Consider the following 24,466-nt stretch of genomic DNA (forward strand, 5'->3'; position numbering starts at 1 on the left):
CCACTGTATGGGTTTGCAACTATCTTTGGTCTCGAGGACACGGGACAAGAGATGTGGAGAAGTCCTCTCCTGGGGCTTGCCTGGGTTAGTCATAAAGTGGATGGCTGGGGCGACAGCTTGGACTGTTGCCATTGATGAGCACTGGATCCCCCGTGACCCAGATGCACGAGGCTCCTTTAAGTTGGTTTGTGAGTGTTATCGAGAGTAGGACCCTCTAAGGCCGTTCCGCAGGGTTCTCCGTGGATCAGTTACGCTGGCGTCATCTAGTGCTTGTCAGAAACGCAGAATCGCGGGCTCCATCCCAGACCTATGGAAGCTCATGCTTTAGGGGAGGACTCAGTTTCCTAATAATACCATGTGAGTGAATGCAGAATTGAGATGTCGACAAGCATGCAGGGAAAGAGGGGCACGGTTTCTGCTGGAGTGCCCAGGGCGGGGCGGGGGGAGCGGGACTTGGGGGTCAGTCAGGTACTCTCAGTCGTAAGCAATAACAGAAAGCCTCAACTTGGACTGGCTTAGAGGAGAGAGAAGGAAGGAGGGACAGAGGGAGACAGAGAGAAGGGAAGGGAAGGAGGAGAGAGAGAAGGAGGATGAGGACAAGGAGAGGAAGGATCTTGGAAGAGGAGGAGAGAGAAGGGAACATCAGAAAAAAGAAATGAGTTTGTGTCCAGAACTGAAAAGTTCAGGAGTATCTGAGTTCAGGTGCAGCTGGATCCAGGGTCTCAAAGAGGACCCGGGCTGTCTCTCTTTGTCTCTGGGCTCTCTTTCCTCTGGGGGCTGCATTGTCTGGACTGCTCGCAGCCTTTGTGGACCCAGAGTTTCTCTTTCCTGACAGGATCACCACTGTCCTGGACTCGAGTGTCTGTGTCCTGGCTTGGATGGCATGGCCACTCCTGAGCCTGTCACCGGGGTCGGGGGAAGGGCTATGTCAAGTCTAGATCCTTTGGAGCATGGAGTTTTGGAGTCAGGCATGGCCTGGCGGGGGTGATGGAGTGTGGTTCCTCCTGAGCCCAATGGAGTGAGAGGAGGAAGGTGTGGCTGAAAAGGAAAGTGAGTGCCTGAGTGCCATCAGATAGGACTGAAGCTTGTTGCGTCTCCTGAGGAGGGGGTGGGGGTCAGTGTGTCCTGGGGACAGAGTCTCAGTGTAGGGGAATGGAATGTTCTGGAGCCTGACGGTGGTAGCGGCTTCTCAACAGGGTGAACGTGCTCATCACCCCTGAACTGGACCCTGAAAACTGGTTAAGACAGTAAATTCTACATTGAGAGTATTTTACCACGATGGAAAAAAAGAAGCTAAATAAATAAATGAAACCTAGCTGAAAATGGGGACACACGCAGGTCACTTATTAAATGCGAGGGGAAAGAGGGGAAAAAAAAAAAGGAATGTGAGCATTGATGCAATGTTATTTCATGAGCCTTCCAGATTCCGACTTCGCCACTTTGCCCCATCGCTGTCCCAGCTGCCAGGTCCGATTCGGGGTGCCCTGCACTGTTTCTTGAACCTCCTCGAATCCAGAATTCATTCCCTGTCTTCCTGTCAGGCATCCATGTTTCCGAGGTGTCCAGGCCGGGTGTTCCAGAGGCTGTCCCAGTGTGGGGGTCCCTGGGCTCTGTTCAGGGTCTCATGGTTAGACTGAGGCTCCGTGTTTTTGGTCTCCATGTTTTTGGTGCAAGCGATGCCGGTCCTTCTAGGCGCCTCATAACGGGCAGTGAACCCCGATCGCTTGCTCACGTTGATGTCCTCCAGGTTTTCTGTCTGTATAAGTTATTGTTGGTTTCGGTAATTGGTAGCCTTTGTGGGGAGGGATTACTTTGAGATTGTGTAAATACTCCAGTCCTCACGTGATGAAAACTTTCATTCATAAAAGCAGAGAGGAGCGTGAACCCCCGATGCCCCGTAGCCTGAACTTGACAGTTACCAATGTTTTGCCAAAGTTGCTTCTTCTCTCTTTTCTCTCTGCCGCCGTTTTTGAGGACAAATCCCGGAGGGTCTGATTTCAGTGCACATCTCTAGCTGGTGAGGACAGGTTTTCCCCAACCACTAGACCCCGTCCCACCTGTCAGCGTTGGCAATAATTCCCTCGTGCTACTGATGCGCTTGAATTGTAACTTTTACCTAGTTTTAGAGAAGGTGTATTTCCTTAACCACATGTGGCTCGTGCTGTGTTAGCATACCTGTTGAGGCTAGATCAGGTTCAGGATCACGTTCTTGGCCAGAAAGGCAAAAAACTTACCGTGTGTCTCTCTGGGGGGTATGAGACATCTGACTGCCCCATTTCCGCGGATGCCAAGATTGATCTTGGGGTCCCTTGGCTCCTTTTGAATATCCAGCCGCTCAGCACCGTTCCCCCCCAAACTTCTTTGCACTTAGTGTACCCAAGTGGTGGGATCTTCATTATTCATCCAAGAGAAAACCATGGTTCATTTCTTGGTAAGAAAGGCCTCCGGAGGACAGAATGAGTGAGTCTGTTTGTAGAGTAGATATTCTAAGATTATGAGTGTGTGTGTGTGCACGTGTGTGTGTATGTGTGCATTTGGTCCCAGAGAGGTGTAGATCTCCCAGCAGGCGGCCTCGGTGCTCAGGGATGGGTGCCTGAATCTTGGTCGTAGGGGATGGAACTGGGTGGAAATCCAGCTTCTGCATATCCCGGGGCCCTCTGCTTCGGATTTCCTGTGGTTCTGCCTGTCCCGGGAGGGCGCGCTGGACTGTTGGCCATCGGTGACACTAGGTTGGCAGGGCTGGGCGTTCCAGGGCCGTCACTATGAAAGGGATGTTTTCCATGAGCTCTCACGGGGGATGTTCTGGATGGTAATCCCATCGTGGCAGCAGGGAGGGTAAGACCGCCGAGATGGGGATGGGTCAGGGAGGCCAAGGCGGCCTCGTCTGGGGGAGGCTTCAGGCCACACGTTTTGGTAGCAGAGCCAGAGCCATGGTCCCTGAGGAGCCGTTGCATCCCAGCGTCCCTAAGTCAGGGTCTGGCTGTACTCTGCTGGCCGCCTTTATGAGCCTCATTTCCTTTTCAGAAAAATGGACTAGGAAGCCCCCTGCCCCCCTGCCCCTGCAAGCCTCCGAGGGCTTTGGAGGGGAGCTGAGAAGTGACTTCAGATTCATTTCAGGCTCTGCCCCAGGGAAAGCATCAGTGAACCAAGCAGGTGTGGGTCCCAGGCTCAGGCAGCTGTCACCCAGAGGAGCCAGGGCGTGGGTTGTGAGCGAGCCTTGTGAACCGTGGAGTGTTGTACAAACAAGCCTTCTGGTGTCACAGCAGCGTCCCCAGATGGGACTGGACGCACCGAGAAGTGATGGTGCTTGCTTGCCCAGGGGCGTTGTGGCTGGTGTCCTGAGAAGCCGACTCTTAGTCACAGAGAAGCTGCCTTAGTTTGGGTCTCCCCAGAAGCAGACCCCCAAGACAAGGACCCAAAGGCAAGCAAAGCAGCATGTGTGAGAGGCTATCCCAAGGCACATCAAGAGAGTGGGGGATGAGCCCAGGAAAGGGCACGCAGCCGCCAAGGGGTTTGTTAAGAAGCAAGCAGGTTCTGCTTGGGAGACTGTGTGGGGCATGCATTGGATGCTCCCCACTGGGCGCAGAGGCGTGGCACCCTCCTCGGCTCACTGTGTCCCTGGCAGAGGCCGAGTGCCACAGGCAGTAAACTGTTGGACACTTGGGTTGGGGGTGGGCTTGCCTCTGCCTCTTGTTGCAAGGACTGTGGGAGCCCCCCCCTCCCCCAACAACCTAGGATTTCTGGTTCAAAAGTTCTCTCACTTGCTGTCTTCCAGCAGCTTCGGTGAGGCAGGGGACAGGGGTGGTCCCTGCTTCAGAGATGGGGACTCTCATTATCCCAGAGGGGAGAACGTTCCCCAGGGAGCCGCAGGGAGGGTATGGGGCTGGGGCTGGGGTCTGTCCAGGTCTGTCCGGCCAGTCCTACCAGGTACACACCTCCAGGCGCTGTCCACATGGAACGCCCCGAAGCCTGTGTTCCCTCCTACAGACCGTGACAGAGTTCCCCAGACCCCCTCCCACCCCTTCCTCAGTTTCCCCTTCCTGTTCCCACTCGCTCTCCCCAGGGATTTTGATCTTGAGACCACTCTGGGGAGGCACTGGCCCAAAAACTCTCTCCCAAAGCCTGAGCCAAGATGCTGTCTGCACCCAGGAGGGGCCTGCATTCATGAATGGACACAAAGAAGTATCCTGGGGCCAAGCTGGAGAAGGGGAGGCTCTCAGGGCCCAGGGCCAGCTTGGCCCTGGGCTGCCCTGGCCTCTGTGGGGACAGACAGACAGACCCCCCTTTGTGTGGAAGCCTGGACGCATCTCTTTAGTCCTCTGTCCTGGGATCCCAGGGCTGCCCACTGCCAGGCACGGCCCCGTCCGGAAGGGCCGGCCGCTCTAGTTTTCCTGGGAGAGGAGGACTGCTTCTCTCTGGGGGCTACAGCCCTGGGCCCGGCCTGGGAGGAGAGGGAGAAACAGCAGCAGCTCTGAGGCTGGGCCTTACAAGAGGGGAGGTGAGCAGCCGGGATGTGCTGGGGGTCCAGGTGGTGGGGACCCGGCAGGTCAGCCAGCTTCAGCCCTGCCTAGGGCAGAAATGGTTTAGAAAGCAATCCCCCACCCCCCTTTATAAAAAGATTTTATTTTTAAGTAATCTCTACACCTAGTGTAGGGCTTGAACCCACAACCCCGAGATCAGGCATTCCATGCTTCACCCACTGAGCCAGCCAGGCACCCCAAAAAGCATCCCTTTTCAGACCCCACACAGACCTAGCTCTCGGGAGCATGGGGGCTGCTCTGTGGGCTTCTGCGGAATTATAACATACAGGAGAGCCTGCTTCTCGCTTATAGCTCGAACCCCAGACCCACTGGGGAATCAGCACCTAGATCAAGGTGTCAAACGGTGCCAGTTGCCAGACACCTCCCTTAGGCCCACTCCAGTCACTGTCCCCCACTCCCAAGGGTACCCATTGTCAAGGTTTTTATCACTAAATGCTCCTGTTGCTGATTCTTGTAGTTACTAGAAATAGAACCGAAGAGTGGTACCGTGGTCCAGCGCCGTGTCTGAGATGCGCGCCGGGTTCCCTGTGCAGCTGCCGGCCTGTCTCCACCCAGTCTGCCGTTCCGTGGTGTGGCTCCCTCAGTTTCTGTCCCTCCTGCCCTGGATGGGCATTTTGGGTGGTTTCCAGCCACTCTCCTTTCGACCAGCCTCTTCCCTCTCCCAACTCTGATGCGGCCGTTTTGAGAATGCCTGGTCTCAAATACGGATTTCAAACATGGACTTCCGTGTTTAAGATGTTTTTTTTTTTTTTTGATGAGATTTTAAAAAATTACTCACGTAGTAGATGGACACGGGAGCCGGTGAAACAATGCAGAAATATAAGGGAAAAAAAGTAGTGTTTCCCACCCTTCTCCCTGAGGTCTCCCCCCTAGGGTTCCCCATCACATCTTCTGCTTTTCCAGTTCAGCTCCCGGGCCCATCTCTTAGGTTGCATGACCTTGGACAAGCCTCTCATCTTGGCTGGATTGACCCAGATGTCTTGGGAGTCTGTCTGCTCCAAAATTTTTGAAAGATTTTAAAAGCCGGGACTGTTCCTAACTTGTTACCTCTCAAGTCGGAATGACTTCATAAACACTGAGATGATGGGCGATTCAGGGAGTTGACAGGCATTACCTGTTGCATGCCTGGCTGTGCCCTGGTACCAGGAAGATGAAGGTGAATCGGGGACAGGCCCTTGTTTGCAGTTTGGGGGCCAAGACCGACCCTGAAGCACTCACAGCCATGTCGCAGGTGCTATGATAAACATTGCAAGGGCAATTGTGGGAGTCCAAAGGAAGGAGCTACTGTCTCTGCCTAGGAATGCCCCAGGAAGAGAAAGAAGGGGTCCATGACTACAACGGTGTGTGCAGAGACCTACAGGTGAGAGAAAGCTGTTGACTCTCCAGTCCAGATGGGGGTGGAAGAATCAAGAAAAGCTTTTCAGAGGGGCCTTTGGACCTGGGCTTTGAAGGCTGAATAGGAGTTCTCCAGCTAGAGAAGAGGGGAAGGGATTTTTAGGCAGAAGAAAAGATATGTGGGAGGCCCAGAAACATGATGACTATGGGCCGCGGGGAGAGCTTTCTTCGCGTGGGGAAAATTGTGGGGTCTAAGGCAGGGATAGTAAACAAAAGAAGCAGGTCCCCCTGGGACACAGGCTCGTTTTGTTCTTGTTTTGGCAGAGGCCCTTGTGCTCTGGGTTGACCAGGGTTTTGCCCGGGTGCATGAGATCTTCGAGTCTTGGTGTTAGACTTTCCAAGATGGAAGGGACTGACAAAGCTGGGGCTTGAGGGGTGGCTGGGGATCATGGGCCACTTGTGGCCAGGGTTGCTCTAACCACTGGCCAATGAGGCAGTGATTTTAGGAGCTGGGAGAGGGCTCTCTCCCTTCCATTCTTTGCCTCCAGATTCTCCATCCTGGAGCGGATGCCCAGATATGTTATACTATCGTGTAAAAGACTGATGGCAGAACCATAGACAGGGCTGAAAGGGGATGTGAGTGCAGTGCAGAGAATAAACCAGAAGTCTGAAAGTCTGGGATCACATCTCAGTGGCACGACTTCCTAGTGTAGTTCAACGTCTCTGAATCCTTGTATAAGAGGACAGTCAGAATCTCGGACCTGCTCACTTTGCAGTAAGGCTCAGGCAGGAGGAGGGAAGGGAAAGCGCTTGCCACTTTAAGACAGGACTGGGACAGGCACCTCCTGGGACTCCAGTGCTATATTAGGCAGGATACTGAGCCTCAGCTAAGCATAATTTACTTGAAGGAAACACTTGAAAGTGATTTGGTGTTCATCTTGGAAGGAGGGAAGGAAAACAGATTTTCTGCTATCCATCCTTCCGTCCATTCAGACAACTTTGTGTCTACCTATACACTTCTTTTTCTACCAAGCTGTGTGCCTATCTCTCCTACTCACATACTCACCCACCCCTCCAGCCATCTACCCATCCATCCCCTTATCATCTGTCCATCTGTCCATCATCATCTGTCCATCCCCCACCCATCCATTCCCCATCCATCCATCCATCCATCCATCCATCCAACCATTCATTCCCCATCTTCCCACTTGTGAATCCATCCACCCAACCTTCCAGACAAATATCTACTTATCTAGTTACTTGCCTATCAAGCCGTTTGCCTCTCTCTCCGGTCTACTTACCCACCTTCCCAGGCAGCTAGTTCGGAAGTTGGAAACTGGAAATGTATTGGCAAGTGTGGTTGTTGTCTTGTGGACAGTGGGAGAGCCAATGAAAACATTTAATAAAGTCACATTATTTTCTCCTTTTCATGATCAGTTAAAAATGTTCAAATTTGAGATCTGTAATACCGAGGTGCATCGATAATGTCTTTAGGGAGTTATGGGGATAAGGCAACATTTTGAAGCCTCTGAGAAAGCTCTGTCAGCCCTACAAGAGTAGGGGGACATGGGTAGACAGCCTAAATCCAGATGTCGTCCTCCAGCGACTTCCTTTATTCTGGGCAGCCGTGCACTGAGCGCAGGGTCAGTTTCCTGGGGAATGAGTCAGGAATGGTTCTGGAGCATAGAGATGCTGGAACGCTGGGATCCTGGGACTGGGATTGCCTCCTGACCCCTGCCCCTGGCCCAGCTCCCACTCCAGCCTGGTGGGTTCCCCCAACCTTCAGCCTCTGAGCACTCCTCCACCTTCCCACTCCTTTCCTGCTGCCCTTTGGGCTCCAGAAGTTCCCGCTGCTGTCTTCCGTGTGACCATCCCATGGTGTCTGTGACATCACCTCCCAGCAGAGGACTGGTCTTCTGTTGTTGCAATCTTTACATCATAAAAGCATTGGCATAGTGACCCTAAGAGAATTTTCCCCAACTTTTGATTCGGAAAGATTTTGAATGTGTATCAAAAAGTTGCAGGAAAAGTTCATGAACGCCATTCACTTAGAGTCACTGGATATTAACCTTTTGCAGTGTTGGCTTTATCATTTCCTCTTCTCTCTGAACCTTTCGAGGATAAATTCCAGGCATCCGGACACTTATCCTCCAACATGTCAGCATGTGTCTCCTAAGGAAGGGCATTCTCCCCTATAACCATTATCTCTCCCAGCCCGTGATACAACACTGTAATCTGATAGGCATTCTTCCCTCCAAACCCTTAAATGAATTCTTTTTTTTTTTAAGGTTTTATCTATTTATTTGACAGACAGAGATCACAAGTAGGCAGAGACACAGGCAGAGAGAGAGGGGGAAGCAGGCTCCCACTGAACAGAGAGCCTGATGCGGGGCTCGATCCCAGGACTCTGGAATCATGGCCTGAACCGATGGCAGAGGCTTTAACCCATTGAGCCACCCAGGCGCCCCATTTAAATGAATTCTTAAGAAGAAAAATGCCATCAAGAGTGAATCCTATGGCCTCACCACAAATATGTATTTCATTTTTGTGCATTAACGGGACTTCTTCCATCTGTATACATATTTTGACCTTATTATAATCATAATTTATATATTCACTTTCCCACCTGATGATAGATATATGGCAAACATTTCCTATGTCATTATGCAGTTAAAAAAACTGACTTCTAGTTATACACAAAGACCTTGAATATAATCCCGTAAAAATTCAAACAGTATAGGGCAATGGAAAATCTCCTTTGATCTCCCACCCAGTCCTACAAGTTCAAAGAAATAAGGGGCAGCCAAAGTCCTCTGTGACCAGAAACCCCAATACCATCCATCTCTCCTCTTTTTTTCCCAGGCATCTTTGGATGCCTTTACCACTGACCTACTATTAGACATTCAGATTAACTCCTTTACTGGGATTTGTCCAGGTTGGGCTTTTCATGTACCTCACTCAGTGCTTCTCTGTCTTGGCGGCCCATTGATGTCCCAGCTTTAATACCGATGCCTGGGTCCCAGCCGTGGAGCTCTAGAGATTCCAGATTATTTGATGTGGGATGTAGCTGGAGGCATTGGCATGTTTAAAAGCTTCCTAGGTAATTTTTTTTTCTTAGCATTAAAAAAAATTAAGGTGAAATTGACATATGAAATTTCCTATTTTATTTCATTTTAAAGTAGGCTGCACGCCCAGTGTGGAACCCAACATAAGGTTTGAACTCACAACCCCAAGATCAGGACCTGAGCTGAGATCAAGAATCAGATGCCTAACTGATTGAGCCACCCATATGCCCCCCAAATTTGCCATTTTAAAGTGAATGGCAAATCCTCCTGAAAGGAGACCCTGTACCCATTAAGTGGTTTCTCCTTCCAGCCTGGGGCAACTACTAATCTCTCTGTCATTACAGATTGGCCTATTCTGCATATTTCATATAAATAGAACCATATAATATGAGACCTTTTGTGTCTGGTTTCTTCCACTCATGGGACAGCATCCCATGCTTGAGGTTTGTATGTGTAGCAGATATCAGAATGTCCTTCCCCTTTACCACTGAGTACTATCCTATCATATGGATGGATCACGGTTTTTTGATCTACCCGTCCTTGTGCAGCCGAGGTTGAGAACCACTGGCCTTACCTCATATGGCCTAACCTTCAGATTGGAATAATAATATCTACTTTGCCAGGATGTGTTGGGCTTTAATGGGAGGTACCTGGATGGTCAACCATCAGTAAGAAAAATGGTGCCTGGGCTCTTTGGGCTCTCCAGGAAGAGGTGAAAAGTATGCCTATTCTTGTGGCCTCTTGAGCCATTTTTTTAAGAAGACTTACTTATTTTAGAGAGAGAGAGAACATGAACAGGGGGAGGGGTAGAGGGAGAGGGAGAAGCAGACTCCACACTGAGCTCGAAGCCTGCCATGGGGCTCAATCCCATAACCCATGAGATCATGACCTGAGCCAAAAATCAAGAATCAGTTGCTTAACCGACGGAACCATCCAGGTGCCCCACTTTTGAGCCACATCATCTCATGGTACCTGTAGGGTTGGTAGTAGTGTCTCTTTTTACATACAAGGAAGCTACAGTCCAGAGAAGGGAAGTAATTTCCCCCAGGTCTCCAAGCACCTAAGTGACTCTGCAGAGATTATCCATGCAGCTATGCCCAGCTCCAAAGCCCTGACTTCATCCTGTTCAGAATGGGAATTCAGCCTCTGTCCTTGCCTCCCTGCTGGCGTGGACTCTGGATCCTGACTCTGTATGGGGAGCTCTCCACGTGGAGTTGCCCTCCCCTTCCCTCACAAATGCCATGGCCCCGCGGTTATCTAAACAGGAGGGTTGGCCACAGAATGGTGATTCTGTTCTTCAGAGAGGAGGCAGAAAGGCTCACTTCCCTCCTTTAGTTTAACTAGTGACAGCCTGCTGGAAATATCAACTCTTTGGAGAGGAACTTCCCACAATCTGGAAGGCTGCTCCCTTCATATCAGCTCTGTTCTAGAACATTCTAAATTTTATCTATATGCTTCATCTGTTAAAAATGAGTCCCTCATCTCTCTACTGGGAAATGGATCAACAAGCCATTGTAGGTCCAGACAACAGAATAACGCTCAAGCAGTAAAAAGGAAGGAGCCATCGGAACACAGTGACAACATGGATGGACCTCACATGCATCATGCCCAGTGAAAAAAGCCAAACTCAAAAGACTATGCAGGAAAAAAAAAGAGAGGATGGAAAGGCTGAGAATAATCACCAAGAACAGTAATGTGTGATTTAAGAAGGCCCACTTTCTCCTTGTATAAAACAAGTTTATCTTAGATGAATTTTATTTTTATTTTATTTTTTTAAGATTTTATTTATTCATTTGACAGAGAGAGGCAGCAAGAGAGGGAACACAAGTAGGGGGATCTGGAGAGGGAGAAGCAGGCTTCCTGCCAAGCAGGGAGCCCGATGCGGGGGCTCGACCCCAGGACCCCCAGATCATGACCTAACCAAAAGCAGATGCTTAACTGACTGAGCCACCCAGGTGCCCCCTTAGATGTATTTTAAATAGAACTAAGTAAATCCCTGCTTGGCATTCAGAGCCATTTCTTCCCACCTGAAAGCACTTTGACTTTATAAAATAAATTCTTTTTAGACATAAAAAAAAAAACCCAAAAACAAAACCGCTGCAGGCCAACCCTGTGATGGCATTTACACGTGGAAAGACAAAGCTATAGGGGCAGAGAACAGGGTGGTGGTTATGCGCTTGGGGAGGAGTAATCAGGGACCCCGTGTATGTGGGTGTTTGGGGAGGGTGAAGGATCTCTTATTAATCTTGATTGTGGTGGTGGTGACATCAGTCTCCATTTGCCTGAGCTCATAAAACTGGGTACCAAAAAAAGGCAAGAAATTATACTGCATGTAAATGCAAAGGAAAAGTGACAACCTAAATAAAACAATTCATTGTTCTCTTAAGAAATGTCTGCCTAGAGGCTCTGAAGGAAGAAAGTAGGCCACAAGGAGGTAAAGAAAAAGTTCTTGGTTCTGGAGGGTTGTGGGAACTCTGTTTCTTGGGCGTTTGCCCCAGGGCCCCGGGCCCTTGTCTCCCAGCCTTTTTCTCTGCCCGCCTTTCTCGTGTTCAGTGGTTGGAGCACGGGGCAGAGACAAGGAGGGTTTTGTGGAACCCAGAAACAAAAAAAGAGCTGCCCATCGTGGGTCGCCAAGGCAACGCGATGTCGCCCTTGAACCCGTGTGGCTGGCACCGTGGGTAGCTTACTGGTGTTTGTTAAGGGAGCAGAGGAGGGAGTGGCTGAGCCAGGCCTGGTGGCCCGTGGACAAGATCTCCCTCAGCCCCGGACTTGGTTTCCCACCTTGGAGAAAGGCGTCGGTCGTGTCCCTGCACGGTTGGCCTCTGCCCGCCCTCAGCCTCGTTGGCACAGCCCTCTTGGGGGCTTTTGGGCGGGATCTATCAAAATGAACACTTTGCCTACCTGTGTTAGTGTCTCTAGGGATATAGTACAAATGGCCATATACTTGGTGACTGAACACAAATTTGGTCTCCCAGCTCCGGAGGCCGGAAGTGCAAGACCAAAGTGTCGATGGGGCTGACTCCTTCCCGAGGCTCTGAAGGAGAGGCTTCTGTGCTGGTCTCCCAGCCTCTGGCGGTTTCAGCAGCCCTCTGTGGTCACATCACTGTGGTCTGCGTTTCCATTGTCTCGTGGGCTTTGGCTCTGTGGTTCTTTCCCCATAAACACCCTAATCACAGCATATTAGGGGCTCGCCCTCCTCCGGTGGGACCTTGTCTTAACTGAGGACACCTGCAGCCTCTGTGTTTCCAGATGAGGTCACTTTCTGAGGTCCTTGGGGGTTAGGACCTCCATCCACATAGGAATTTTGGGAAGACACCATTCAGCCCGTAACACTGCCCCGTACACACTGGGCTGCTTGCCACCCTGCTCTGCACACTCATGTCTACTTCTCTGTGGGCCAGCGCCCTTCCTTCTCCTACCTGTCTTTTCATCTGGTAAACTCACTTATCCCTCGATATCTGTTGGCCGGTGCCCGCTGTGGAGCTGGGTACTATGTGGGTGTGCCCGTGCCTTGGGGAGCCTGTGCCCTCTTGGAGGCCTTTGCACTCTGCCGTGTCCCTCCTCTCAACTCCAGCCAGCATGTGGTAGGAGCTCCTGAGCGTTTCCTGAAAGAATGGGGAGCAGGAATCACATGGTATTGGGGTTTCTGCTTGGATCTGGTGCCTTCTGGATTGTGAGCTCCTTGAGGACAAGGCTGCGTCACCCCAACCCACTGTCCCTAGTTCTCAGTGTAAAACCAGCATATAGAAGGTGCTTAACAAATGCTCTGTGAACTGTGTGGCACTGATCCGGCATAGAGTTGTTGACAAATCCTCAGTGAAGTATGCTTAAAACGGATCCAGCATACAGAAGGTGCTTAACAAATGCTCTATGAACTGTGTGACACTGATCTGGCATAGAGTTGTTGACAAATCCTCAATGACGTATGCTTAATGTGGATCCAGCATATAGGAGGTGCTCCATAAATGCTCTGTGAACTTTATTGGCACAGCTCCAACACACAGAAGGTGCTCCATAAATGCTCTGTGATCTGTCATGATGTGGTGCCAGCACCCAGAAGCTCAGGATATGCTCAATGACCTGCACCGGGCAGGGACTCAGCAGACAGAAGGTGCTTTGTAAATGCTCTGTGAACTCTACCGCACTGAGCCCTTTGATCTGAGCCATATGCCCGTCCCTTATGTCTGTGGGTCTTTAGAGTAATTACTGGAATCCTGGAGGGAAGTGTTTGATGTTGCAGTGGAGTTTTAGCCCCATGGTGATGGTCAGCAGAGTCCAAGGGGAACAGTTGAACTGCCTCTTTCCCTGATCCTGAGCCTGCGTGGTCCAGGGAGGGAACCAGGTGCTTGCAGACCTCACCCCCCAGCTCTCTGATGCCCCATCCCCACCCTGCCAGGGGACCTTCCCAGCCTGACTCGCACCCCCCCCCAACCACACACAGAGTGACACCAGCCTGGCCCGGCACTAAGTGTGTCCCACCTGGGGGGCAACATTCCTACACTCTGCACTCTAGACTCCCCTCTGCAAAATGGGTGGGGCAGTGTCTCCCTCTGAGCTCCAATGTGGTCAAAGGAGAGACTAGAGAGGGCCCCAGGAATGCCTACTGCTTCAGATAAAGCCTACTGGCGGTTCCACGTGTGGACCTACACCTGGCAGCAATGAGTGCGATGGTCATGAAAGAAGCGCGTGCAGATGCTTACGGACAGGGTTCTCCGTGGTGGCCCCAGATTGGACCGTCTGCCTCCAGGAGAGTGGATAACATAAATAGTGTCTGGAATTCTCTGTGGCGATGAAAACAGCCGATCCCTGCGTCCAACAATATGAATGAATCTCGCCAAAGTCACATGGGACCCAAGAAGCCAGACAAAGAAGGATTTGTGCTGTGTGATCCCATTGATGGGAAGTTCAAGAACGGGCCAAACTAATCAATGATGATAGTGTCACAAGTGGTTTCCCTTGAGGGAAGAGTCACTGGGAGGGGCCCTAAAGGCCCTTTCTGGGGCGCGGGCCATGAGCTCGGGCTCCTCCTGTGTGGTGGTTATGCGGGTGGGGGCACAAGTGAGACCCGATCAGGCTATACCAGCAGGGAGCCCTGCTCTATGTCGGTGAGACGGAAAGGAGAAGCAAGAAGTGGAGAGAATGCTTTATTTAGCAAAGTTTTGTAGCAAATACCACATTGGGGATCAGGCATTAAATACTGGCCAGTTCAAAAAAAGTGTAAAAGAAAGGTGGGGGAGAGGCAGGTGGGGAGAGGAAGGGAGTGGGACTTGGGAGGAGGGGTATAGGAGGAGGGGGGGAGGACAGGAGGAGGGGGATGGGGAGGAAGGGATCCTCTTTTTCCACCAGGAGGGACCCCAACTTCAGGTCTCCTGGGAATCCTGGGACCACCACTGCTCCCAGCTTCCTGGCCCAGCTTCCGGGAATTACGCCTCTCTTTCCAGGTTCATGAACCACCGAGTCCCCGCCCACAAGAGGTACCAGCCCACCGAGTACGAGCATGCGGCCAACTGTGCCACCCACGCTGTGAGTTGGCTTTTGGGGGGCTGAGAGCGGGGGAAACGTTCAGGTGGGAGGGGAGCAGACTCTTCACCCTTGGAGAGAGTCAACATCTCTTCCACAACAACGTCCCAACTGACGGCAAGTCCTCTGTGGCCCTTGGAAGAGTGAGTGGGATCTGGAGGGAAAGCCATCTGGGTACATTGGACTGTGGTACTGAGCGTGCCTCTCTTTTGCTCTGTGAACCTTCACTGGCTCCCTGGTTCCTGCACAGCATCTGGACCCTGTAGGAAGCTTGCGGCAGGTGTTAGCTCATAAGTCGGCCCAGCCTCCCCCCTGCCACACCCTTCTCCCAGCGTCTGAAGGTGCTGTTTCCTGGGTAGAAGGTAAACTTCCAGGCCTTGGCATATGCCGTTCCGTCTGCCTGGAGTACTTGTCTTGTCCAAGAAATCCTTCTCTGGGCAGTGGACCCCTTTGGAAATAATGAAAACTCTAGACCCACGTTGTCCGGTTTGGTAGCCGCTGGCCCCGAGTGGCCATCGTGTCCTTGAAATGCAGCTCGTCAATTGGAGATGTGCCGGGAGCGTGACCTCCGTGCCCACTTGGGAAGACATGGCAGGGAAAACGGGATGTAAAATATCTCCTTAATATGTTTGTGCATAGTACACAGTATTTTGGATATACTGGGCTGAACACAATATAGTATTCACGTTCATTTCACCTGTTTGTTTCTCCCTTTCAAAACACGGGTCCCAGAACATCCAAGATGATCTGGGCGACACACGTTACAGTTCTGTTGGCTGGGGCTGCCGTAGACGGTTTCTCCTGAAAAGGTGCTCCCGACACACAGAACTGGGCACACTTTCGGGGGGGGGGGTCCCTGAAAGTGCTTTGGAGTGTTCTAGACTTCTCCGGGGAAATGATGGGTTAACCAAGGTGTGAAGAGAGAAGGGTTCTCCAGGTGGCCCTGGTGGGGAGGGCTATTTTCTCCAGAAGGCGCTAACTACACGGGCAACCACACAGGTGTGGGGCGGCGTGGCATGCCCGGGGACCGCGAGGCTGGTGACCGGCGATGCTTCTTGAGGCGGGGAGCCTTTGTGTTTTCCACGACCTTCTCTAGAACTGTGCTGCCAATATGGTAGCCACGGGCTCCGTGGGGTGGCTGAAATTGAGACCAAAACCAATGAAAATGAAATAAAATAAAAAACTTCACGTTATTGGCAAGTCACGACTCAGGTGCTCGGCAGTCGGGCCCAGTGGTTCCCACGCTGGATGGTGCTGGTCTAGGACCTTCCCGTCAGGGACAGAGGTTCGGTTGGATGGTGCGAGTCTGGAGGAGAGGGTGGGCGTGTGCTCGGGGAAGCTCAGGGACTGTGTACCTCCCCGCTCCCCACACCCAAGCCTGGCCCTGCAGCACCCGTGCCCTCTCTGCTTTCAGCTCTGGATCATTCCCAGCATCCTCGGCAGCTCCAACCTCTACTTCCTGTCCGACGACGACTGGGAGACCATCTCTGCCTGGGTCTATGGGCTTGGCCTCTGTGGGCTCTTCGTGGTGTCCACCGTGTTCCACACCATCTCCTGGAAGAAGAGCCATCTCAGGTGCCTCTGCCTAGTCCACGGGAGGGACGTGGGCCGGGCAGGGTGACTGGGGTGGGGGGGGCGTGCCTAGCTGAACCAGGAGGGGTCTGGGGCGGTGACTGTCACACTGTCTGCCTTGGCTGGCCGCCCGGGATTGGGTCCCAGCTGGGCAGACCACCTCACCCACCATGAACCTCATTTGCTCACCCCCGAGAGGCCCGGAGAGCAAGCCCCCAGCTCCTAGTATTGTTACCAGGGACCCTTCTAACCATCATAACCGTCAGAATGACCTCCCCTTTCTGGGCACACCCCCCCCATCCCCGCCCCAGGTCCAGGCCTCGTACAGACATCACCCGTGATCTTTTCAATAATTCTGCGGTCTAGGCATTGTCTTGGATTTTTAAATTTTTGCTTTGCTTTCCATTTTTAAAAAACACTGGGGCAAATACCCATAACATAAATGGACTCTCTTCGCCAGTCTGAAGCGTCCAATTCAGGGGCTTTAAACACATTCACACTCTGGCGCCAACACCACCACCCAACTCCAGAACTTTCTTCCTCTTCCTGAATGGAAGCTCTGTCCCTTTTTCTGCAGTGACGCCTCATCTCCAGCTTCAGCGGCGCCCTCCTCCCCCAGGAGCCCCGTGACTCCGCTGTTGCCCCCATTCCCGTTTCCCATTCTTGCCTTCTCCGTGGGTCTCAGTCCCGCCCCAGTGTATGAGTTTCTTGTGGCCGCTGGAACAAAAGACCACGGACTGGGCGGCTGGAAACTACAGAATTCATTCTCATAGTTTAGGAGGCCAGAAAGCCGAGATCCAGGCGTTGGTGGGGCCATGCTCCCTCTAAAGTCTCTAGGGGAGGATGCCAGTGTCTCCAGGCTGCCCGTGTCTTCACACAGCCTTCTTCCCTGTGTGTCTCTTTGTCCAAATCTCCCTCCCCTTTTTCTCACTAAGAAACCAGTCATTGGGTTTAACGCCCGCTTAACCCACGGTGGGACTGTGCGGGCCCTTCCTGTCCTCACGTGTCACATAGTGGGTGAGAAAAACAGCACCTGTCTTCCAGGTGGGATTAAAAAGTTAATGCTCGTAAATACACTTAGACCAATGATGTGCTTATGGCCCACGCTGCACACATCACGCTAGCTGCTGTTGTCACTTTCATTTCTGGGAGGACACGCGATGAAACCACATGCAGGATCCCCGGTCTGTTTTCCCGAGGGCTGCAGTTTTCTGGGCAGAATCAGTTTATAGTAGTCATCTGTGGCTCTGTAATACGTTACCCTCCGTCACAGAGGTTTTATTTATTTTTAAAGATTTTATTTATTGGTTTACTGGGTGAGTAGGAGCGAGAGAGCACAAGCCAGGGGGAGGGGCAGAGAGAGAAGGAGAAGCAGACTCCCCGCTGAGCAGGGAGCCCGATGCAGGGCTCGATCCCAGGACCCTGGGATCATGGACTTGAGCCGAAGGCAGGCAGCTCAACCGACTGAGCCACCCAGGTGCCCCAGTCACAGGGGTTTTAAATAGCGGGAAACCTTGGAGCGTCTATGATCAAGCCTCAGAAATCACCATATTTCTTCAGCCCTCTGTTGGTTACATGTGTTTGTCTTATTCATCGTGGGAGGGGGCCACACATGGGTGTGGATACCAGCAAGTGGGGCTCTTTGGGCACCATTTTGGAGGTTGGCCACCACACTGGGCAAACACATTGACGGCTACCATTGACTACTCAACGTGAGGTCACGACAAAAATGGTGAACGTTTATTGAGCACGTCCTGATACGCACAGTGCTATGCTAAGTACCAACGTGCTTAACCCGCATGGCCGCCCTGTGATGGGCTGCTGGTGTCCTCCCCAACCCACAGATCAGAGAGCTGGTTCAAGGTCATAGTCCATAAGTGGTGAGGTTGGGATTCGAACTCGGGTCTTATGGCTCCAGACCTGGACTTGAACCAGAATGCTGGCACCTGAGCCCCCAGCCCAGTTCCCTCTGCACCTGTGGGCAGGGAAGCACGTTTGTCCCAGGGCATGGCTCTGGGGCCCTAACCCTGTCCCCTACCCCTTCTCTACCCCAGGATGGTGGAACATTGCCTGCACATGTTCGACCGTATGGTCATCTACTTCTTCATCGCGGCGTCCTACGCGCCCTGGTGAGTATCTCTTTATCCTCCTGAGCAGGGGTGAGGCGGTGGGGGGCCTGGCCTGGCTTCCTCTCTCTGCTTGTCTTCTCTTTGGCTGGGTAATCTGTTGACTCCCGCACAAAAGGGTGTCAGTAAAAAGACGCCCTCTGCCCGTTCTCCTTCTGGAAGCAACTACTTACGACCAGTTTTCTGGGTCTCTTTCCATAGTTATTTTGTGCAAAGAGAGCCCCAGGTGTGTGCCCATAATACTGTAAATGCATCTGTGTTCATACTTTTCCTCCGGCTTCTAATGCAAAAGGAGGGGCACTACACAAACTGTGATTTGCTTTTGCTCTCTTGGTGATGTCGCCGGGAGTGTCTCTCTTTATTAGTACATTGAAAAATGCCCAATCTTTTGCTTTGTTTTTCTACAACAGCATAACATTTCCTGGCTGTCCCCTGCTTGTGGATATTTCTGGCATTGGGGCGCTCTGTCCCTTGGGTAGGAGAGACCTTGCTGCAGTCACTCTCCTAAGTACCCACACGTGGATGTGTTGGCTCGAATCCTATGACGTTGCTAAGAGGCAGCCTTTTCTGACCTCAGAAACAGTTTCATGTGGCCGAGCGGGTTGATTGGATGTGCGGGAGGAGGTAGACAGACAAAGGGGCTTAGTGACCAGTTTCCGGGCTGGGTGCATGGGAAAGTGGGACATGGGTGTAGAATCATTTGGTGGGTATTTTTCTTTGAATGGCTCTGGTTTTCACGCCGTTTTCTGCAGGCCCTGGAGGTCCCCAGAAGACCATGGAGGGGTGGGGGTGTGAGTGACCGTGGGTTCCCCCATCCTTGCTTCAATCAGGAAACCCCATATTTTTATGTTTGTTTTTGATAGATTGGATTTACGTGTAAGATTCCTGAATACAATCTTAAAGATTCTTTTTTTTTTTTTAAGATTTTATTTACTTATTTGACAGATAGAGATCACAAGTAGGCAGAGAGGGGCAGGCAGAGAGAGAGGAGGGGAAGCAGGCTCCCTGCTGAGCAGAGAGCCCAATGCAGGGCTCGATTCCCGGACCCTGAGATCATGACCTGAGCCGAAGGCAGAGGCTTTAACCCACTGAACCATCCAAGCACCCCTATTCTTAAAGATTCTTGAAAGCCTCTGGAGTAGCAGAGAGAGAGAGGAGCAGAAATATTTGTTTGAAATGCAGCATACTTTTTGGGGGGTGGAGGGTCCATTTTCTTCTGTTAAAGTCAGGTGTAGGGGCGCCTGGGTGGCTCAGTGGGTTGAGCCTCTACCTTTGGCTCGGGTCGTGATCTCAGGATCCTGGGATCGAGCCCCGCATCGGGCTCTCTTCTCAGCGGGGAGCCTGCTTCCTCCTCTCTCTCTCTGCCTGCCTCTCTGCCTACTTGTGATCTCTGTCTATCAAATAAATAAATAAAATCTTTGAAAAAAATAAAGTCAGGTGGAGATTCAGTGTGATATTTTAGTAAGCAATGATCTGTGTCGTCGAGGCTCCCCCCAACCCCATCCGAGCCAGTCCTCCCATCCCTTCCTCCGCCCGTCCCCTCCATTCCATTGGTGCCATTTTATACTGATTCTCCTACCCATTGGCCTATTTTGTGTCTGTTTGGAAAGCCAGTTAGAATGATCTTCACTGATGGTTCTTCCAAGTAATGAGTCGGTTTATTTATTTATTTATTTTTTACCTTTAAGCTTTCCAGTTATACATGAACTTCTTCATAATAACAATTGGACTCGGAGCCGATTGCTTTTTGGGGGACACGGGGGTGGACAGAAGTTGTATATAAGGCATTTTCATTCAAGAAATTCACTCCAGGAAAAAGTGAAAGGATCCTTCCCCCCAACCACCGCCATCATCAACTGTCCCTTTCTAGAAGGGTCTCCCGCTCCCCACCCGACAAGGGGCTCCAATCGGTGTTCTGCAGAGTTACACATCTCTCTTCACGTGTGCAAATAATGCAGTCCTTTTACTCTCCCCTCGCTCTCCGCCGGCGCACCTAGCGACACGCTGGGAGATGTCCGCACCTAAGTACGGACTGGTCTCCTGTTTCCCAGCTGCTGTGACAATGCCACAGCGTGGTGTATCTGGCAGGGTGCCGTTGGGAGACAGAAACCATACAATGATTGGAACGCGGCACATTTGGTATAAAGGATTCATCATAGAAGATTAGAGGAGGGGAGAATCGATTAATGAGCGTCAAACACAAAATCTGGAGAAGCCCGTAGTGACAGATACAAGGGTACGGCTAAGACGAGGCCCGCCTCCATCCAGGGCAGAGATCCCCCCTCGTCGGAAAGGGCCTGGCCTTTGCCCACGGGGTGACAGAGAGGCTGCTGGAGGGGGCCGTGGGTGTGGCCTGCTGCTGTGGCCAAATGCTGGAGAGAGCTGGGCCCCTGCAGGTGCCTGCCCCAGGGGAAATGGCCTCAGCCCAGCAGCGCAGAGAGAAGCCTGCTCTCTCTCGGAAGCTGGTGGGAGAATCAGGAAGGAAGAGCCTTTTCCTCTAATCGTTGCTTATTGTTTCTGTCAGTTTCTCTCTTTCCACCCTGAGAGCCCACGTCCTACTTGCAGAGCTACGGGGCCCAGGGCTGCTCTGGGGTCAGTCTTCCTAGGAGGGGCTGGACCCCCAGGAACCCCCTCTCAGGCTGTGCCCTTGGCTCTCTCTCAGGCTGAACCTTCGGGAGCTGGGCCCCTGGGCCTCCCATATGCGTTGGCTGGTCTGGATCATGGCCTCGGTGGGCACCATCTACGTCTTCTTCTTCCACGAGCGGTAAGCCAAGGCTGGGGGCGGGGCAGGCGATCGGGTGGGCTGGGCCTCCTCCCTGGCCTTGGGGAGAGGAGGCCCCAGGACGACCCCAAAACATGAAGGCACAGCTCTGCCCGGCATCCTGGGGTTCAGGCCCGGGGATGGCCACCAGAGCCACAGCCTGTAGGGTCGATCTGAAGAGGTTTTGAAAAAGACCTTGTAGGTCCCGTGTTACCTGCGTTCCCTAAGCTGGGTTGTTAGATGAGGGGAGAGGCTCCATTCTGCCATATGAGGAAGGAAACAGCTATGGAAGCGAAAGGGAGTAGCTGACTTCTGGAATTTCCAGGGAGGGCAAATCTGTCAGCCCGTGCAGCCACTCGGACGGATGGAGGGCAGCTGCCTGGGCCTGGCGGGGAAGAGGTCCTGAGATCCCACGGTGATGATGGCCCCTGGCCTGAGCTGTGGCAGGGACCCGCACATGTGCTGTACCTAGCAAGGACAATCCTGGCCTGTCCTCCCACTGATGGAGACCAAGTCCCGGAGGGAAGGACAACCGCCCAGGGCCACCCAGCTCTGCCGGCACCTGCCGCGTGTCACGGGGTGAAGTCAGAGCCCGGGAGGGCTGGGCAGAGGGCGGCGTTCTTCTCACTCTTTTGGTTGGGGTGTCCCCTCCTACCCAGAACGGGGAGCTGTGTGCCGTTCCTCCTGGGGAGGCTGTCCCGAGGCCCAGATGGCTTGTCTTCCTGCCAGGTACAAGCTGGTGGAGCTGCTCTGCTACGTCGTCATGGGCTTCTTCCCCGCCCTGGTCATCCTCTCAATGGTGAGTCCCACCCGCCCGGCCAGGGGGCTCCCAGCGGGCTGGAGGGACCCCGAGTGACTCTGGGGATGGCCGTGTCTGAGCCCCTCCTCTGGTGCATGGGCAAGCAAAGGCCTCAAGAGGTACTCAGTAGAGCAGAGAGGCTAGCCCTGGGGGGCTCGACTCCCTGGCCTTGGAGGGGCTGACCCTGCCTAACCTCCAGGGAGCACTGCGACCCTCCCCACATCAGCCCCCGTCCCCCGCGTCAGCCCCCATCCCTGTGACAGGCTCCCTGTGTGTTTAAGGATTCGATGGGCAGATCCATGGACAGTGAATAGGACGGTGCCTGGGACATAGTAAATCCCAAGTCCCTGGAGATGGACATGAGGTCTTGTTCATGACAGCCTGGCTGGCCCGCACGCGGGGGCCGCCCCTGAGTGGCTGAGCCGAGATTGGCCCCCATCACCACTGACTGTGGGGACGAGGATCTTTGGGCTGCTCCGCCTGGGCCCGTGAGGGGCAGAGCCCAGGCAGAGAAGCAGCTGGGTGGGCCACACGTGGACGGCCTCACCTCTGCCAGCCTCAGTTGTCCCATCTGTCAAGTGGGCACAGTAAACTCACCTGTCTGGCACCCTCCCGAGTTTATTATCTTATACAGTGGTTATTGGGAGGTGGTAAAATTATACGTCGTCAAGTTTAGCAGGGGTTTTGTGTTTTTAAACATTGTATAGCTTTACAAACCTCAGCGGTATGGTTAGGAATGTCTTCCTTTCTCCAAGTTCATGTAAATATTTACCTGTGTCTTCTCCTGTCTTTCTTGTGGTTTAACCTTCCCACTGTGGTTTCTCCTGGACACGGTGATCCGTCCCAGAGCCCCTAGCCAGTGATGTCAATTATCTATTGGTTCATTGTGCTCCTTTGGTCACATGTTTAACTCACACGTAGATGTGGGTCTACCTTCGATATTTCAGTTCTGTTTCGCCTAGGGGCCCGTCTCTATCCTGACACCAAACCGTTTTACTTAATATAGCTTGATTATGTTTTAATCTGTGGCCCTGTCAGTCCGTCTGCTCAGCATTTTCCCAATGATTTGTATTTATTCTCACAGACTGCCTTTTCCCCTCCAAGTTCATTTTTATTTAAATATGTATATTTATTATTAGGCTATAAAATATTAAATATTATGTTATTGTATCTATATTAAATATTTTAAAAATTTTAAAGTTAAAAAATATTTAAATTTATTTTTTAAAAATTTAAAAAATCTTCTGAGGATTATTAAGTTAAACTTCACATTATATAATTTATAGTAAACAAATACTAAAGTTTAAAAAATTCTTTTAAATTTGTTTTTTTGATTTTTTTTTTTTTTTTTTTTTTTTTTTTTAAAGATTTTATTTATTTGACAGACAGAGATCACAAGTAGGCAGAGAGGCAGGCGGAAAGAGAGGGGGGAAGCAGGCTCCCCGCTGAGCAGAGAGCCCGATATGGGGCTCGATCCCAGGACACTGGGATCATGACCTGAGCCGAAGGCAGAGGCTTTAACCCACTGAGCCACCCAGGCGCCCCTGTTTTTTTGATTTTTAAAAAATTTATAACAAATATTTCTAACATTTAAAAAAATTTAAAACATTTAAATGAGTTTTTTAAAAAGTTAAAAAATCTATGAAGAGTATTTAAAAAATAAATAAAATAAGTATGCTGTCATTTAAATGAAAAAAATTTAATTTCTTTAAATTTTAAAGAGTTCACTTAAATTTACTTTAAAAATCTTATGAATTATATTAAACCAACTATTATATTGTAATATCTTGAAACTTTAAAGCAATTTAAATTTAAAAAACTTTAAAAAAATTTATGAAGTATGTTAAATATTACATTATATAGTTTATGTTACATAAATATTTTTAAAAATTTTAGATTTTTTAAAAATTCTTTGAAACTTAAAAAATGTATAAATTTTATAAATTGCATGAAATAAATACTAAATTATACAATATCCATCAAACGATGTATTACGTGTGTTTAAGTACATATATATGCTTCTATATAGTCAGGGTATAGTTAAATACACAGTCACTGCAAAAAATAAGTCTGAAAATGTGTGAAGGAGCCAAGCCTCCCATCCCCCTCCTCCCCAGTACGGTGCCCCAGCTGCAACCACCGTTCAGTTGGTGTGTCCTTTTCATTTATTTATTTATGTGCAAATCGATGTGGCCATGCAGACTTACGGACTCCGTTGTTCCTCTTCTCTGCGACCCGCTTTCCTCCCTTAGTGCATGCCGTGGGCGCGTCTCCATGACCACCACGTGCGGTCCTGCCTGCCTCCTTTGCTGGTGGAGTGAGCAGGAGCCGGGAGGGGCTGGGTCTCCTGGGTCATTAGCGGTCCAGTATGATGCTCTCGAGGACCGAGGGCATCCGTGTCCCCAAGGACCCTGAAATACCGTGGAGCTGTTCAGAAGCTGGAGGGGGCCATCACTGTGAGACGCGGACGGGTCCCCCCACAGGGCAGTGACCCAAGGTAGAGTTGCAGCGTGGGGGAGATGGTGAAGGAACCCCTTTGTCTGGAACAGTCAGTTCCTGTGCCTCGTACATCCACCTGGAGTGCCTAGCGTGTGTTTCTGGAAGGATACTGTCAGCAGTGGGAGCCTGTAACAGGTGTCTGGGTGGCCCCGGGGAGACGGGGGGGGGGCGGGGGGGATGGTGTGGCAGGTTCTCCTCGCTCAGCCTCTGCCATTCCCTTCAACCACGAAGCACTCAGGTGGGTGTTA

The 24,466-nt window shown here is 51.4% G+C and overlaps 1 protein-coding gene across 1 annotated transcript in view; it reads left to right on the forward strand.

Moving 5' to 3' along the window:
* Window positions 1-24,466, forward strand: part of RADIL (Rap associating with DIL domain) — a gene marked incomplete at its 5' end in the record, with an annotated part of 113,428 nt that overhangs the window by 7,605 nt on the left and 81,357 nt on the right. Inside the window, 6 exon segments of the mRNA XM_080829898.1 lie at window positions 14,383-14,464; window positions 15,876-16,036; window positions 18,088-18,162; window positions 20,822-20,843; window positions 20,845-20,923; window positions 21,650-21,719. Coding sequence (XP_080686024.1) covers window positions 14,383-14,464; window positions 15,876-16,036; window positions 18,088-18,162; window positions 20,822-20,843; window positions 20,845-20,923; window positions 21,650-21,719 — 489 coding nt within the window.

This window comes from Martes martes, assembly GCF_963455335.1.
Source record: "Martes martes genome assembly, chromosome: 18".
NCBI classification, from domain to species: Eukaryota; Metazoa; Chordata; class Mammalia; order Carnivora; family Mustelidae; genus Martes; species Martes martes.